The 18,410-nt window shown below is 41.9% G+C and overlaps 1 protein-coding gene across 1 annotated transcript in view; it reads left to right on the top strand.

Annotated features, from left to right (window-relative positions):
* The window catches only part of igdcc3 (immunoglobulin superfamily, DCC subclass, member 3), a 121,969-nt gene that overhangs the window by 79,999 nt on the left and 23,560 nt on the right, over positions 1–18,410 (top strand). Inside the window, exon 7 of the mRNA XM_060911954.1 lies at positions 13,224–13,389. Within this exon, the coding sequence (XP_060767937.1) occupies positions 13,224–13,389 (166 nt within the window). The remainder of the gene's footprint in view (positions 1–13,223; positions 13,390–18,410) is intronic.

The following is an 18,410-nucleotide window of genomic DNA, read 5'->3' as shown; positions in this document are numbered from 1 at the left end:
TAAGCACCCCCCACAGAGCACCACGAGGGACATGGTCGTAAGCCTTCTCCAGGTCCACAAAACACATGTTGACCGGTTGGGCAAACTCCCATGCACCCTCCAGTACCCTTGCAAGGGTAAAGAGCTGGTCCAGTGTTCCACAACCAGGACGAAAACTGCATTGTTCCTCCTGAGTCTGAGGTTCGACTATCGACTGGACTCTCCTCTCTAGCTTCCCAGCATAGGCTTTCCCAGGGAGGCTGAGAAGTGTGAACCCCCTATAGTTGGAACACACTCTCCGGTCCCCCTTTTTAAAAAGGGGGACCACCACTCCAATCTGTCAATCCAGAGGCACTGTCCCCAACCTCCACGCAATGTTGAAGAGGCATGTCAGCCAAGACAGCCCAACAACATCCAGTGCCTTCAGGAACTCAGGACGAATCTCATCCGCCCCCGGAGCCCGGCCACCAAGGAGCTTTTTAACCACCTCTGCAACCTCAGCCCCTGTGATGGGCGAGTCATCCCAAGCACCCTCAGACTCTTCGTCCTCCTTGGACAACATGAAGGTGGGATTGAGGAGATCCTTGATGTATTCCTTCCACTGCCGGACGATGTCCCCAGTTGAGGTCAACAGCACTCCATCCTCACTGTAAACAGTAGGGACAGAGCACTGTTTCCCCTTACTGAGCTGCCGGACGGTTTGCCAGAATCTCTTTGAGGCCGACCGAAAATCACTTTCCATGGCCTCACTGAACTCCTCCCACACCTGAGTTTTTGCTTCAGTGACCACCAGAGCCGAGTTCCACTTGGCCCGTTGGTATCTGTCAGCTGCCTCTGGAGACCCACAGGCTAACCAAGCCCAATAGGACTCCTTCAGCTTGACGGCTCCCCTCACCACAAGTGTCCAACACCAGGTTTGGGGATTACCACCACGACAGGCACCAACAACCTTGCAGCCGCAGCTCTGAATGGCCGCCTCAGCAGTGGAGGTGCGAAACATGGTCCACTCGGAGTCAATGTCCCCATCCTCCCCTGGTATGCAGTTGAAGCTTTGCCGGAGGTGGCAGTTGAAGATCCGATGGACAGGAGCCTCCGCCAGACGTTCCCAGCATACCCTCACTACACGTTTGAGCCTACCAGGTCTGTCCGGCCTCCTCTCCTGCCATCTGACCCAGCTCACCACCAGGTAGTGATCAGTTGACAGTTCTGCTCCTCTCTTCACCCGAGTGTCCAAGACATACAGTCATAGATCAGATGGAACAACTACAAAGTCAATCATCGATCTATGGCCTAGGGCAGGGGTGTCAAACCTGATCCATAAAGGGCCGTGTGGCTGCAGGTTTTCATTCCAGCCATGCAGCAGCACCCTGATTTGGCTTATTCAATCAACTGACACACCCACCCTTTAATCAAGGGTGGGTGTGGCTGCAAGTATTTGACTGTGTGAAGACAGTTCAGTTGATTGAATGAGCCAAGTCAGGTGTGCTGCTGCATGGCTGGAATGAAAACCTGCAGCCACAAGGCCCTTTATGGATCAGGTTTGACACCCCTGGCCTAGGGTGTCCTCGTGCCACATGCACTTATGGACACCCTTATACTTGAACATGGTGTTCATTATGGCCAAACCGTGCATGGCACAGAAGTCCAACAACAGAACACCGCTTGGGTTCAGATCGGGCAGGCCATTCCTCCCAGTCACACCCCTCCAGGTCTCACCGTCATTGCCTACATGAGTGTTGAAGTCCCCCAGTAAAACAATGGAGTCCCCTTGTGGTTCACTCTCTAGCACCCCACTCAAGGACTCCAAGAAGGCTGGGTACTCTGAACTACCATTTGGCGCATAAGCACAAATGACAGTCAGAGACCATTCCCCGACCCGAAGGCGCAGGGAAACAACCCTCTCATTCACTGGGGAGAACTCCGATATTGGGGTGCTACCAATAACCCCACCCCTGCCCGGCGCCGCTTACCCTTGGCAACTCCAGCATAGAAGAAAGTCAGGCTGATCCTGATTGAATAACTTGGTACTTTGAACAAATTTCAGTTCACGGACCAATCACACCCAAGATACCTGAAAATGATCAGCTGTAGAACCTGTGTGCTAAGCTTGCTAGCTGAAAATAGTTTTGATTGTTATGATGAAGTTATATTTTGGAGTTTATCTGTTAAATAAATCAGGGAGAAAATGTCAGTGAAAAGCTGAACTAAAATATGACTCATGGCAAACAAATGCATATTTTGCACTTCTCTCAAAATCGGTTGTAGCTGAGCAAGACCAATAGCCTTAAAGGAAACGCACCACTTTGAAGCTGGACGTAATTTTACAGTATCAGAATTATTCCGGATGGCATGCAGAGAAGAAACAAAGCTCTCTGCACTCTCATTTATAAGAACCCTGTAATTACGGCTATAATCTATTTTTTTTTTTTTTCTGAGAGAGCCACAGTCACTAAAGCAGGGCTGATTGGTCTGTAATGGTGTCCGTGACTTTTATGGTGCCAATGATGAAGCCGATCACACTCCAGGCATCCTCGGTGATGTGTTGTGTTCTGTACGTCTGGATGGAAACGATAGAATGCAGATATAATTGCAAGAAGGGGAATTGCGATACTGAACAAGCAGCTGCTAATCAGCTGGCAATTGCAAATTTCCGCCCAAACTAAATGCAACCTAATTAAAGAGTAATAGCGTATTGGATTAACGCGTGTCTGGTCGAGGTAATGAAACAGGACGCCAATCAATATCCGAGAAGTTGTATAGTGCTCCAGAGGCAGCGCTAAGAAGCTTGAAGCTCTTTTGTGAAGCCACAGAGAACCTAAAACCAATATCAGGATTTAATTTAAATAGATTTGTATGGAATCTTGACTTCCTTCTGTTCTGCCTAAGGTGATCTAATGTTAATCTGAGTCGCAGACTGAGTTTAGCCGTACCACTGGCTACTGCTATGACCTCACGCTATGGTCCTGAACAGGGAAAAGCACACGATACTGAAAAATCCTTTTCTAAATTAACTAATTTTGTTTTAGTTTCTTAAATATAGCTGTCTTTGTCAGCGCATTTGAGCCAAATTTAATGTTTTCCTTATTAGCATGACGGTTTTGCTTTTCATTCCCCTGCAGCAAATAGTTCACGAATTATGAGGTTATTTTTTATTATTTATACCCCTGCTCCAAGGGGGGGGGGGGGGGGGGGGGGGGGGGTACTGGTTTACCTTTGTTTGTCCGTCCATCTGTCCGTCCAAAACACCCTTTTTCTCAGCAACCACAAATCATAGCCACTTGGTACCAAACTTCAGCTTGGGGTTCTGTACCATGTTTACCGTTTTCAGGTCTGTCGCACATCGACTTCCTGTTTACTGACAATGTATTTACGAAACACACAGGGTGGATTTACAAAATTTTCGGAACACTTTTCTCAGCAACTACAAATCACAACTGCTTGATATTTGGTACCGAGCTTCAGCTTGGGGTTTTATACCGTGTATACCGTTTTCAGGTCTGTCGCACATCAACTTCCTGTTTACCGACTGAATGTATTTATGAAACATATAGGGTGGATTTTGACGCTATTTCAAGAAGCAAAATGCTGTTTCAAAATGACAGTTTACCAAGAAGCTATTTGAGATCCCTGGGGAGAACACTGCTCTTTACTTACTTGTTTCAGGGTTCATTATTTGTTGAAGTCAACATTCATAATAAATGTCCTATTCCTTCGATTGCTTGCGTTCCGATATAAGTGAGAGCGGGGGGATACTTAAATGAGCAGTAGCTCACAGTTGATCTTGTTTTAAATTAAAATAGAAAATAAAAGTGTGGATTTTATCATTTCAATATGCAGATCAAAACTGTGCACTTTATCTGGAGCGACTTTGAAGAAATATGGATTATTTACTTGCTGCTGTTGTCGTTAGAATAAAATTTCTGTGCATCTAAGATTTTATGTTTGAAGTAAGAAACAAAATGCGACAGCGTATAAAACGAGACAGTCAGTGAGAGCGTAGCTCACTCCGGCCCCGTCTAGTCCAGAAGGAACGATCTAAAGTGAGCCACCTTGCACAATAAATGTTGCAAGCTATATACAGTATATACAAGCTATATATAGAAGTGATATCCACCCTAGGAACACCGACCTATTTACCAGAAATAATCCAAAACGGCGAGGAATTCACTGAGAAGAAGCGATTTTTGGTGAACTGCTTAAGGCATTAAGGCTTAATTAGTCCATAACGTCATTAATAATTGTAATGAAGCAAATCTGGGTAGATGTTATATGCACCCTAGGTACCCCTACCTTCATGCCAGAAAGAATCAAAATCGGTGAAGAATTGAGGGAGAAGAAGCGATTTGTGTGGAAGCTGCTCATTAGGGATTGATTAATTACTCCATATCTTCATTATTAATTACAATTATGCAAATTTGGGTGGAGGCTATATGCATCCCAGGCAGACCGATCTTCCTGCCAAAAAGAATCAAAATCGATGAAGAATTGAGAGAGAAGAAGCGATTTCCGTGAAATGTGGACGACGTCCAATGGACAGACAACGGACAACACATGATGGTATAAACTCATCACCTGCTGGCCAGATGAGCTAATAATAAATAATAAGCAATACAAAGCAAAATTACTGTTTCTCAATTGTATTTGAATATAAAAACATTAACAGTTTTGTATTTATTAAAAAAAAAAAAACACATACTTTTTATGTTTATTATTCCATTAAATGTTGTGGAACGTCGACTCAACAAGTTAGTTCCTGTTAACATTTCCATTATTTTTTTTTCTCTCGCTTGACCTTAGTGATCATAGCTGATTATGAGCTGTGATGATAGAAACTGGGGCACATTATTAGAATGAACGGCTTATAATTATTATTAAAAAAAAATAACCTGTAATTTGTATCTGCGTTACTGCTCGAGAAAATTAATCAACACTTCCTGAATCAGAATCGAGCATTTGACATTCCATACTGTGGTTATTGATCTCGTTAGTGGTTCAGACACTGTTGGTGTGAACATACATGTATATTTCAGTATCATCTGTATATACAGTGCCCTCCGTAACTATTAGCACCCCTTGTAAAGATTAAAAAGGGTTAGAAAAAATCCACCTGTTGTAAAGTCGCTTCATCTCAGACCCCGTCCACACGTAGCCGGGTATCTGCTAAATCGAAGATATTTTTCTACGTTTTGGCCTGTCATCCACATGAAAACACATCAAAAACGAATATTTAAAAAAACTCCGGGCAAAGTGAAGATTTTTGAAAACTCCGTGTATGCCTTTTCGTGTAGACAGAGATAACCGGAGTTTTGCGTTTTAGAACGTCACAATCTGCGCCAAAAAAATGACAACAAATCTGCCCTGACGTCAAACGTGCGACCTTTGTTTACTGCAGAAGCCAGATTAAGCATGGACTTAAGCTAGCCGCACACCACGGCGATCCACGCGGTACCGAACCGACCCATTTCAGAGCCGACTCCCGACAGGGCACGCACATATCCCCCGACTGTTGACGAGTGCAGTCGCGATTGAAGCGACACGTGACAACTTAATAGCTTTGTGATTGGCTATTGGATATAGTTACTGTTAAATCCAACACTTGAAGATGCTACAGGCTGAATTACAAATGACACAACATGGAATATGTAGCGCACTATCTAGGCTGCATGAGCTATTATTTCCAACCTTAAATAGTGCACTTATATAGGGGAGTTAAAGCGATTTGGAATTCAGCCACACAACTTGAGCAGAGTGGCTTTGCAGCCCACTGTGTCTATGGATAAAGCTTCAGTCTATGGAATTACAGTATATACCTGCATTAGGTGCTACCAACACGTATTTCTCGCGCTAGAAATTGTGTTTAATGATGTCACGTGTTATATGCGAAAGATATGATTGGCTATTGCTAGCGACTCTCGCCGATCAGTCTGGCTCCCGATTAGTTTTTCGAATCGGCTGTGAGATGAGTCGGTACCATCGAAAACTAGTCTTTACGCCTGACTCGCGACTTCAGTTGGCTCGGTACGCTGAAAATCGGCGTAGTGTGTGGCTAGCTAAAGAGTAATGGATCGGAGTAGTGCCTTGAAAGCGTTAATTATTGTGCAGGTGCTATTTACATGTTTAATTTTAGAAGCCCAACTACTGCTCCAAGAGCACAGGCGATGTGATTAGGGGGTAGGATTTGGGGAAATAACCATCTACAGGTTTGGAATGCTTATGAATGTGATTGAAAACGCAGATGTTCGGTTATGTGTGGAAGGGATTTTTTTCGAAGACGAGGTGGTGTGGATAAAACATTTTTATAAACGGGGGGGGGGGATGTTCGGTTTTAAAAATACCCGGCTACGTGTGTACATGGCATCACACTGAAAAAATGAGAAAAATCCAACCTTTAATAGAAGTACACTTATTCAGAGACAAACAACAAAAACATGTGACACAATTATTGCCACCCTATGCATTTAATACTTTGTACACCCTCCCTTTGGCAGTAAAACAGCACTGAATCTGTCCTATAACATTTTATAAGGTTGGAGATACAGAGCAGGGCATCTGAGACCATTCCTCTTTACACAATCTCTCCACATCATCCATGGTCCTCGACCCTCTCTCATGCTCTCTCCTCTTCAGCTCAGCCCACACACTGTAAAAAAAATAGTTGAGAATACTTGAAATTTCAAGGCAACAGTCTGCATTAAGAATTTTATGTTTTGCCAATGATGTGCCCATGATAATCCAAACTATGATAAAACTGTTATCTTTATTAAGAATTCTTAATTAAGTCAATTTTCAATTCCTCATTCTGCCAACATAGATTTCTCTTTTTGCTGAACAGTGGCATTCACAGTAGTACAAAAAGGCAATTGAGGTTATCACAATTTTTTTTTTTTTAGATTTTTTTGGGGCTTTTTTCACCTCTATTTGGATAGGACAGCGTAGAGACAGGAAATGAGCAGGAGAGAGAGAGAGACGGGGAGGGATCGGGAAATGACCTCAGGTCGGAACCGAACCCGGGTCCCCGGATTTATGGTATGGCGCCTTATCCACGACGCCCCCAAGGTTATCACAATTTATCATTAAACTATACATGCCTTTTTTCATTGTTCTACACAGTTACAAAACTTCAATATTGAAATAAAGTTTTTAAAACCCATGTCGTGGGTATGGCATCGTGGCTCAGGTGGATAAGGTGCCATACCATAAATCCGGGGACCTGGGTTCGATTCTGACCCGAGGTCATTTCCCGATCCCTCCCCGTCCCTCTCTCCCACTCATTTCCTGTCTCTACACTGTCTTATCCAAATAAAGGTGAAAAAAGCCCCCCCAAAAAGTCTGATAACCTCAATTGCCTTTTTGCACTACTGTGAATGCCACTGTTCAGCAAAAAGAGAAATCTATGTTGGCAGAATGAGGAATTGAAAATTGACTTAATTAAGAATTCTTAATAAAGATAACAGTTTTATCATAGTTTGGATTATCATGGGCACATCGTTGGCAAAACATAAAATTCTTAATGCAGACTGTTGCCTTGAAATTTCAAGTATTCTCAACTATTCTTTTTTTACAGTGCAGGTTTTCACTGGGGTTCAGCTCAGGGGACTGAGATGTCCAGGGCAGAAGCTTGATTCTGTGCTCAGAGAACCGTTTTTATGTTGATTTGGACATTGGATCATTGTCCTGCTGGAAGATCCAATGATGACCAAGAATTTAGTTTCCTGGTGGAGGAGCCAGATTCGGATTTAAAATGTCCTGATGTTTCATGGAGTCCATGATGCCATGGACCCTAACAAGGTTTCAGGGCCTTTCGAGGAAAACCAAAATCAAAACATCACAGAACCTCCACCATATTTTACAGTTGGGATCGGGTTCTTTTCATTACAGCTGTCCTTCTTTTTACACCAAACCCACTGTGAGTGTTATTTGAAAAAAAAAAAAAGCTCCATTTTTGTTCCATCAGACCAGAGAACACAGTTCCAGTCAAAGTTGTAGCGTTTCACAAACTTCAGCTGATAACTGACAAAGTTTTTTCTGGAACCTTCCAAATAATCTGTTGATATGGAGGTGGAGTCTGATGGTGGGTTTGGAGACTTGGGCTGAATCCCATTTCACCCCTTGGACCAACCCCTTGGCCCTTCCCCTCCATTTTGCGCGTTCACGTGAAGGGGTAGGGGTATCCCAATCCCAGTTAACGCGGAGGGGTAGGGGAAGGGGTAGGGCTTCTGTACCCCTCCAAACGGAGATTTTCCTGGAGCTGACTCCGAACGAAGGGGTTTGAGTGATTTCCCACAATGCCATGCGGATTTCAGCGAGATTTCATGCGGATTTCAGAAAGATGGCGGTTCCCGCGGCGAAAGATTGTCATAAATGTATTTTCTCCATTATTTACATGTTTTAAGTTGTTATCCAGAGGAAACACGCCGCTTGATTCGCTTTCGAGCTGAGAATGAGCAGCGATTTCTGAAATCCAAGCTGCTGCTAAAAAGCTTTGGGAGTGAGTATTGTTTTCGGTTGCTTTACTGCGTACGTTTTGTTCTGTTATTCTCGCTTTTATTGTTTACATGAGTGTTCTGACACCTCATTCTGTCGGATGTGGTGCACGAAGCGCCAAAGATATCCCATTCAGTGGTGTTAGTTAACAAATCACACCCTGCCAGCAGAGATTTCTGGTTCTGCCTCTGGCTCTGACTGTAGCGGCTGGTCGCAGCCAATGACGCATTTGGTCGCGTTTTGCTAACGTAAACGCTGATGGAGGTACGCGATGACGTATGCGATCGTTGAAGGGCTATCCCAATACGTAAGGGTTGAATTTCAAGCCCTATCCCTTGTAGCTCAGTTTCAAGGGGAAGGGCCAAGGGGAAGGGGGAGGGGGAGGGGTAGAAATTAGAATTGGGATTGGGCCTTGGAATCACCAAGATTTTACTTTTTTTACTGTTGTCATTCACCAACAGTGATCCTTCGGGGATTTTTTTTTTTGCCTCTTACCCTCCTCCAGGCAAGTTTGTTCCAGTTCCAGTTGGTGTCCACTTTTTAGCCCCCACTGGCTTAAAGGCCTGAATTGTTGGTACCCTTGGAAATGACGGATTTCCATCCATCCGTCTGTCCCATGGAAGTGCACTCACCTTCTGAAATCAGCTCCCCTCACAATTTTTGGAGGAATTTCTTCTGAAATCAGCTCCCCTCACAATTTTTGGAGGAATTTCACGAAACTTGACAGGATTCTTTGTTATATGTCGGTAATATGCATATTGTAATTTCGTTCAATTTAGTCGCATTTTACCAGAGTTATGGCCAAGTTGCCAGCGGGGGATATTGTGCTCTCAGAGCACTTATTTATTTATTTTTTTTAAAAAAAACTAATTATTATTGCTCTAACAGTAGAAACGGACATTTTCAGGCAAGTAGATATTTTTTATAACCATCCCCTGACTTATGAAGGTCAACACACTTCTTCTCCCTCATTTGGTTTGTGTATCTCTTATCTTTCCCATGTTGATGTTGAGAGAATTTGGCCTCTGCATCACCTCATATTTCATCCCCAGTTAATCAGGAAGTCATGGATTACAGCTTGAAAGTTCCTACACACTCCAAGCAACTCAAACATGGGAAACATGCTTCAGGTACATTGTGTTCACTATCATTTCCAGGGGTACCAATAATATTGACACGTGTGTTTGTTGAAAATATATTTCTTGATGAGGGATTTGTTTTTGTTTTTTTCTGAATGGATTTATTTAAATTAAAGGTTGGAATTTTCTCATTCTTTCAGCACGAGATGAAGCAACTTCAGCAAAATGTGGATTTTTTTCGAGCCCTTTTTACTGAATCTTTACAGGAGGTGCCATTTATTGTGGAGGGCTGGGTGCTGTATGTGTTAGTTGATGCCATGTTGAATGATAATATATCATGGAGGCAGCATGTCGATGCTGGAGCCTTGAGGAACACCTTGGGTTACGTTAACTGGAGCTGACTGTTTGCGGTTAACTGTGAAAAACAGCCCCCGGTTCCTCAGGCAGGTCAATACAAGGTCAGTGACACCAGCGATGTGTTCTCGCTGTTTCAGCAGCGCCAGGTGATGAACAGCATCAAACACAGAGCTGAGATCCAGCGAAATAAAGCTTTTTAAGTGGTCAGAGTCAGCACTAATGAAAAGGTCGTTAGTAACTCTGACCATAATGCTGTGTCTTCATAAAATATGCAAAGACAGAATAATAACAATAATATAATCTCGAAACGAGTATCACTGTTGTGATCTACAGTACTGTGCGAAAGTCTTAGGCCCCCTATTTTTTTATGACTTCTACATTATTGAGTCAAAACATCAGAAAAACACTTTAGAGTTCCAAACGTTCATTTTTTTCAGCACAAAATTAAATGTTACAGAAAAAAGAAGTTTGTATCTGAGCAGCATAATTAAGTTATTCCACGAAATCGAGTCGTGCATGAGCTGATAGCTATAATCCATGTATGGCAAGATTGAGTGGAATAGTTAACTGTTTTATTCTATCTACATTTTGAGAAATGGAGCATTTTTCTTTTTTGCAAATTCAACCAATAAAAACTTTATACAAAACGTCCGACAAAATCATTTCCGCTTAGAATGTAAACAAACCGGCGAAATGACAGGAGCAATTTGTGAAAAATGTGATAATAGTAATTCTTGAAAAAAAGATATGCTTTTACTTTTATCAAATACTCATTCCATATTTTGTTGCGCTTTTTTAATATTTTTTTGGGTTTTGTTTTCGAGTAGAGTTTTTATTTCGTCCTCGGTTGGTTCAGCAACACGCTCCGCCATTTTGTTTTTCTCTACTCACAGTATATGAACTGATAGCCTAGTAGTGGAGTAGCCAGTTAAAGGCGCATGATTGCTCATATCCAGTGAATATGGATCGAATATTCCATAAGAGAGCACTTTTCAGATTAAAAAAGAAAACATAATGAAGGCTGCTGGGTTTTGGTGTAAAACAGGGATCCCAGACGTCCGCTATTTAGCGGAATTCTGCTATTTTTCTAGCCAAAGTGATGGTGTTTTTTTTAAATCTCTTGTATATCCGTTAAAAATATGTTTAAGTAAAATGACCAGCAGAATACGTTCTGATTTGGTTTGCTTGTTTAGCGATGTTTTTGTCAGCTTCGTTTGTTCTCGTTGACATTCGGGAACACTCGGAAGTTAAATTGATGTAAATACCGCGAGACTGTATGCGATAGAAACAGAAAACAATATGGCTGCGCCCATTTGCTAGAAAACGTGTTTTAACTCCGTTCGTGCTTTTGTTTCTAATGCGTTGAACTTAATTCAATATACAGGGCTGTGAAATTTCCGCGGATTCTGTCGCGAAAAATATCATCTTCACAAAACGTCTATTTTTGCATTAAAAATCATTGGGGGGGGTCTAGTCGCCGGACTCGCGGAGTTTTATGCCAGCTGAGCGTGGAACATGTCTTGACTGCGACTCAGGAGCAGTGTTGCCAGATTGGGCGGTTTCAAGTGCATTTTGGTGGGTTTTGAACATATTTTGGGCTGGAAAACGTCAGCAGTATCTGGCAACACTGCTCAGGAGTGCATGACAGAGCTAAAAATAGCTATTGCGTGACCTGGCACCGCGTACGTGAATTTTGTACTTACAGGGTGCAAGATCAGACATAGTTAAGATGCCATCAAAAAGGAAAGCTAAGGAGGTGTTTGAGAGAGATGCAAAGAGGGCTAGAAAAGAACACACAGACAGACTGAAGGAAAAGATGAAAAAGAACAAGTTTGCAAAACTGAAAGAGATGGTGTTAAAGAAAAGAAAATTAAAAGACTTTCATTAGATGCTGTTTGACAGACTATGAACATTTTGTAAATAGCTTTAATAGAGGAATGCAAATACTATAGAACTAATAACTAATAGCCTTACTGAAAAATGAATTGAAAGAAATAGCTGGGAGTGATGCAAAGAGGAACAGAAGGAGCCAGAAGTAAAAGAAAAGATGTAAATAATATATTAGATAAGAAACATTAGTTTTTTTAAACTTTTGCTCTGTAGACAAGAGACATTGTGACAGATTCTCGGAAAAAGCCAGGACATAATACAAGAATTAAGTGTAATTTGGAAGACAACAGGTATCTCACTTAAATATTGAGCATGATTTTTCACAAAGTCATTTTGAAAGGCCTATCAAAGTTTTCTTTTATTAACATTTCTTTAAATTGTTATTTACACTTTTTTTTTTAACTTTTATTTTGATTAAGAGATAAAATACATAGGCACTTATTAGATATTTCAAGGTATTTTACATGGATCTTTCATTTTAAAAGAGAAACCTGTTGATGGGTATTTTATATGGCAAAATGAAGACCAAGACTAGTCAAATATTTACTTGTTGAGATCAATTTTTTTACTTGCAGGAAATGCTCAGAATACACCATATAACACCTAAAATGGCTTGGTGTCTGGGGCCCGCAGGGCCCCAGACACCCCCCCCCCCCCCCCCCCTTTTCCTCGGATTTCTTATTTACAATTTCACAGCCCTGAATATGTCGTGGAAAAAAAATATATCGTCCATAAAAGAGATAGCGGAACAGTGTCCGGGTTAGAAGAAGTATATTCTTCAAAGCTACATTTTCATCTAATTTTTATAAATAATTTTTTTTGCCACTTATGTCATTGATTACAAAATATGGCATCAAATAGATACACATTATTGTTACATTCTGTTGCTTTTCTGTGTTAAATCTATGTAAAAAATGTGTTCTATAGCATCTTTAAATGTTAAAATCTCAACAGCTTCAGGGGGCTTGCAGCGCCCTTGACCCCTGCTGATAGTTTCTTACATTCCTCTATTTTTTTCAATTACTGCTGGGATCCCTGGTAAAATGAAGAAGTGAGTGTGACCGTCAAAGTGTCCAGAAGAACTGTGTCTGGTTCTGTAAGATGCTCAGGAAAACCTACAGCTCATTTCCGCATAAAACTGACCTCACTGGACCTGAGACTAAGGCAAAGGGTCGTCTCACACCAAATACTGACTTTTTCATTTATTATGGCTTACTGATTACTGTTTTATAGTATTTTTTTAATGTTGAAACATTTCATTACGCTATTTTTAAGCCATTTTTGGTCTCTAGCGTTTCTTTCCATGTGCCTAACACTTTTGTACAGAACTGTATATTCTGCTCTAACACTGCGCTGGTGAAATAATAATAATAATAATAACACAGTTATGTGTTCATTATAGTGTTTTTGCTGAGTGTGTGTCTCCCTGTGCAGCTCCAGCGGAGTTTGTTCAGCCTCCTCAGTCCATCGCACGGCCGGTCGGCACCACCGCCATCTTCACGTGCCTGGCGCAGGGCGAGCCTACGCCTCAGCTCACATGGCTGAAAAACGGCCAGATCCTGGAACCTGGTGGCCACGTCAAGCTCAGGAACAACAACAGGTGAGGAAAATTCTGTTCAAATGGTCTCATTGCTGATGTCTGGCATGAGTGTTTTATTTGGGTTATGGCTGTTATGGCTGTTTGTTCTGCTGAGACTGAGGCTTTTCTCGATCAGATCCTGAGACCAGCGTGAGAATTAAATTTGTTCACACACGTCTCATGTCTGGGCATTTTTGAGATACTGTATTAAATTATTGCTGAAATAAGACATCGCTGTCTGTGTATTGGGCTTGTAATGGTTTTATTTTACACCACACATGGGAGATAAGATGCTTTCAAAAGATCGCAGGATACAAGCGGGACATTTTCTAATCAGGGTTCCTGTGTGTTGTGTGAGTTACCGTCAGGCGTGTGGTGGGGTTTGGGGTCCGGTGACACCAGCGGCATGGTCGTTTTTATTAGAAATCTGTAAACCATGCCACCTCGTTTTAAAATAAATCACCCTGTGAAACAGCCATGATTCTATCCACATTCGCTGGATATGAGCAATCACGTACTCTGATTAGCTACTCCACTACTAGGATATCAGCTCATATACCATGAGTAGAGAAAAACAAAATGGTGGAGCGTGTTGCTGAACCAACTGAGGACGAAATAAAAACTCTACTCGAAAACAAAACCCAAAAAATACAAAACAAAAACGCAACAAAATATGGAATGAGTATTTGATAAAAGTAAGACTCTATCTTTTTTTTTCCAAGAGTTATTATCACATTTTTCACAAATTGCTCCGGTTTGTTTACATTCTAAGCGGAAATTATTTTGTCGGACGTTTTGTATAAAGTTTTTATTGGTTGAATTTGCAAAAAATAAAAATGTTCTGTTTTTCTCAAAATCCAGTGAATGTGGATAGAATAAAACAGTTATTCCACTCAATCTTGTTGTACGTGGCTTATAGCCAGTGTTGTAGTCGAGTCACTAAACCTCAAGTCCGAGTCCAGTCTCGAGTCCGCAGTGTTCAAGTCCGAGTCAAGTGCAGAAGGTGTGTTTATTAATACAAGTGAAGACGGTAAACAATCCAGAACGGCAGGCAAAATCGTAAAACAATGAAACGGGCGATAGGCCGAGCGAGACACAAACAGGCTATCAGACTCGGCAGAATCAAAGATGAGATGCAGGAAATCGGGGATCAGTAAACCAAACAAGGAAATAAGACTCAGTAATGTGTCAGCAATGCAACTCAATACTTCACAAAGTAAGTGTGTTTTCACAGGTTTTATATCGGCACCCTGATTGCACTTTAATCCTGTGCAGGTGCAAGTCGTTTACGGTGCGCACGAGAGTCTGCTTGTAGCGTGCGCTGTCCAGAACGCGCCGGAGAGTCTACCTGATGCACACGCCAAGGTGCGCAGGTGTGACACTCTTGCACGAAATTAGTACAAAAATGAATGTAGATATAAATATCTTTTATGCCAAATTATTATGGCATGTTACAAAAAATAAAGAAAAAATCCAAGTCCTCATCTCCAATTTACGAGTCTGAATGCAGTTACTGCACGAGTCCGAGTCATCAGTGCTCAAGTCCAAGTCAAATCACGAGTCCTTAAAATTACGGCACGAGTCAGACTCAAGTACTACAAGCTTGCTTATAGACAACTCAGTGCTACGCGTCTCGTCGGCTATCAGCTCATGTATGACTCGATTTCGGGGAATAACTGTTAATTATTCTTTTCCGTGCCTTGGGTTTAATAATCTCATCTCATCTCATTATCTGTAGCCGCTTTATCCTGTTCTACAGGGTCGCAGGCAAGCTGGAGCCTATCCCAGCTGACTACGGGCGAAAGGCGGGGTACAACCTGGACAAGACGCCAGGTCATCACAGGGCTGACACATAGACACAGACAACCATTCACACTCGCATTCACACCTACGCTCAATTTAGAGTCACCAGTTAACCTAACCTGCATGTCTTTGGACTGTGGGGGAAACCAGAGCACCCGGAGGAAACCCACGCGGACACGGGGAGAACATGCACACTCCGCACAGAAAGGCCCTCGCCGGCCACGGGGCTCGAACCCGGACCTTCTTGCTGTGAGGCGACAGTGCTAACCGCTACACCACCGTGCCGCCCGGGTTTAATAATATTATGAGAAAATAATGAGAATGTAATCTACTGTATGTATTTTTATTGCTTAGCATTGTTGAATTCTTAAATCCAATTGATTGTGTTGATTAAATGCATTAAAAAATGCAACTTCTAAAATGCCAGAGTTTGAACTTTTGTATTTCATTTTATTACGACAAAATAACACTCAAAATTGCTTCATTTACTCCTCGACTTTGTCAGACCTTCTTGAATATTTACACTCTTTTATTTCTGGAAAGAAAAGCTATACAGAGAGGAAGCTATAAGAAACCAATAATGCTTTCATTTGCATATTTTGCTTTTCTGCTTGTTTAACTGTTGAATATTTTTTTTTATCGCCTCGGGATTAGCAGAGAAAAACGATTATATATTCATATATTCATATTCGTGTGAATACAGTCTATTACATATGAATACACAGGGGAATAAGAGACGGAGGGTAAAACAGAGACGACTGTGAGCCACTCCGTACTTTTTAAAAAAATGAATAAATCTTTGTAGTCGTGTTTTGCTCCTTAATTTAAATATATGACAATAAAAAGACTTGATATTAGAATTATACCCTCTTTTACACACACACACACACACACACACACACACACACACACACACACAAAGGGTCCCTCAGGGTGGTTAGGGTTTTTGGAGGTTTTTGACTCCAGAGGAACAAATGAAAGAAATGTTCAAGTTTCCATGTGAAACCTTATTTTGTAAGATAATAAATAAATTAATTAATAAATAAACTTCAGCTCGTGAGTCTGGAACGTCTGATTAGTTCTTTTAAAGGAGTTCGATATCTGAAATTAGCAATGTGAATTAATAATAGTTTTAATCATATATTTACTTACATACTCTTTACATGATTCGTGACATTACTGAGAAATAAAATGAGTTGCGGAAAAATAAACGGAGAAAGAGACCTAACCAGGTCAAACACGAATCTGAACTGACAGATGAATCGAACATACGTGACAAATAAAAATAGCAAAGAACCTGGATACTGGGAATTCAGAGGCCAATAATTTGGGATAGCACTGTGACCTTTCAGATTTTAAAATGACGTCATCGTGGTTTCAGTGAGGATTAAGCGCACTTTTTCATACGCACAGTGTAGAAACTGAGAGAAAGAAATTGATGTTTTGACACGTGTCATTTGTGCCATATAATTTACAAAGGATGTATAATACATTATAATATTATATTTAACAGTTATCCCTTGAAACCGAGTCGTACATGAGCTGACAGCTGATGAAGCGTGTAGCACCGAGTTGGCTATAATCCATCTACGACGAGATTGAGCGGAATAACTGTTTTATTCTATCCACATTCACTGGATTTTGAGAAACGGAGCATTTTTATTTATTGCAAGTTTGATAAATAGAAACTTTCTACAAACTTTTTTTTTTGTATTTTTTTGGGTTTTGTTTTTGAGTAGAGTTTTTATTTCGTCCTCGGTTGGTTCAGCAACATGTGCCGCCATTTTGTTTTTCTCTACTCACGGCATATGAGCCGATAGCCTAGTAGTAGAGTAGCCAATCAGAACGTGCGATTGCGCATATCCAGTGAATATGGATAGAATATTTATTTATTTATTTAGTGCCTAAAAGTGGCGCTCCTGATATCTGCAAGGACACAAAATCCCCCTGAATAGAATAATAATATTACAGCACCATGAATGAACCATCGAATTGTGTCGTGTCGTGTTTTTCACCTCAATAAATCACTGCATTGTCTTGTGACGTTATTGTGAAACTAATAATGAGAGACACATCGCAGTTATGATACATATTTATTCCTTTTGTTGACACTGTATGCCATGCACCAGAAACAACACCACGACATTTATTATAGTGTGACTCTGCTGGGTGCCTGGTGGACAGCAGTGAACCAGCGCTTTCACTTTATATCACTACTGTAGAGTTACCATCCACTATTATCACATTCGATACGTCAAACAGTTGTCTGGATACATCTCTCACATCCACGCGTTCACCGTGCCATTGGGACTAATTACCCCAGCGGTCCCCAACCTTTTTTGCGGCACGGACCGGTTTGATGTCAGACAATATTTTCACGGACCAGCCTTTAAGGTGTGGTGGATAAACTGTGGTATTTTCTAAATATAGTAATAAACGTGAATCCACTGTGTACTCGTATGCAACTTTATTAGCAGCATCCTTGTAACATCGCGTCAGCAACATAACATGAGTAATGTCCTCTCTCCAACATTCTTGGTCGCTGAGATAAGCGTCTTGACATGCGTCAAGAGCAGAGCATGTGAGCGGAGCGGACGAATTTTGAAAAGAGCGCGGAGCGGGATTTTTTTTTTCAAGGATGGGAAGGATGGAGCGAGGCAATGGCCCGCTCCAGTTTCGCCCCGTTACCGCTCACATCACGAGTCTGAAGCATGCCCAACGTGGCTCAGAATGAACGACAGCGGTGTTTGTTTGCCACCTGCGCTCCGCCTGCTCATGATGCATTTAGAGGCGGCTCGGAAAAACGCGTTTCCACATGTTAAAAATTAATTAAGTGGTTGTAATGGCTGTAAAAAGTGCGGGGGACAGAGGGCAGAGATACGGGAAGTGCTCCGCGTCCGCTACGCGCATGCGTGCACATATTTTTTGAGCTAGCGTGGAGTGGAGCGGGATGCAATCTTGGTGGAGCGCTGAGCGGTAACAGGCGAAGCGGCATGGTGCGACATTGAGCGGGGAGCGAGCGGAGCGACCACCTCCGTGAGCGAGGACCGAAATTCTCGCCGCTCCACTCCGCTCACATGCTGTGGTCAAGCGTGAGTTATAGACGGATGTAACGGAGAGAATCCGGTCATTTTTCAAAATCAAACATCGTTCAGACTCAGATAATGAATGAAACGGAAATAGTGCAGGTTGTTTATTCTTTCTGTGTGGCCCGGTACCAAATGAACCACGGATCGGTA

Source organism: Neoarius graeffei, chromosome 27, assembly GCF_027579695.1.
Source record: "Neoarius graeffei isolate fNeoGra1 chromosome 27, fNeoGra1.pri, whole genome shotgun sequence".
NCBI lineage: Eukaryota > Metazoa > Chordata > Actinopteri > Siluriformes > Ariidae > Neoarius > Neoarius graeffei.
This window is presented reverse-complemented; position numbering and strand designations above follow the sequence as displayed.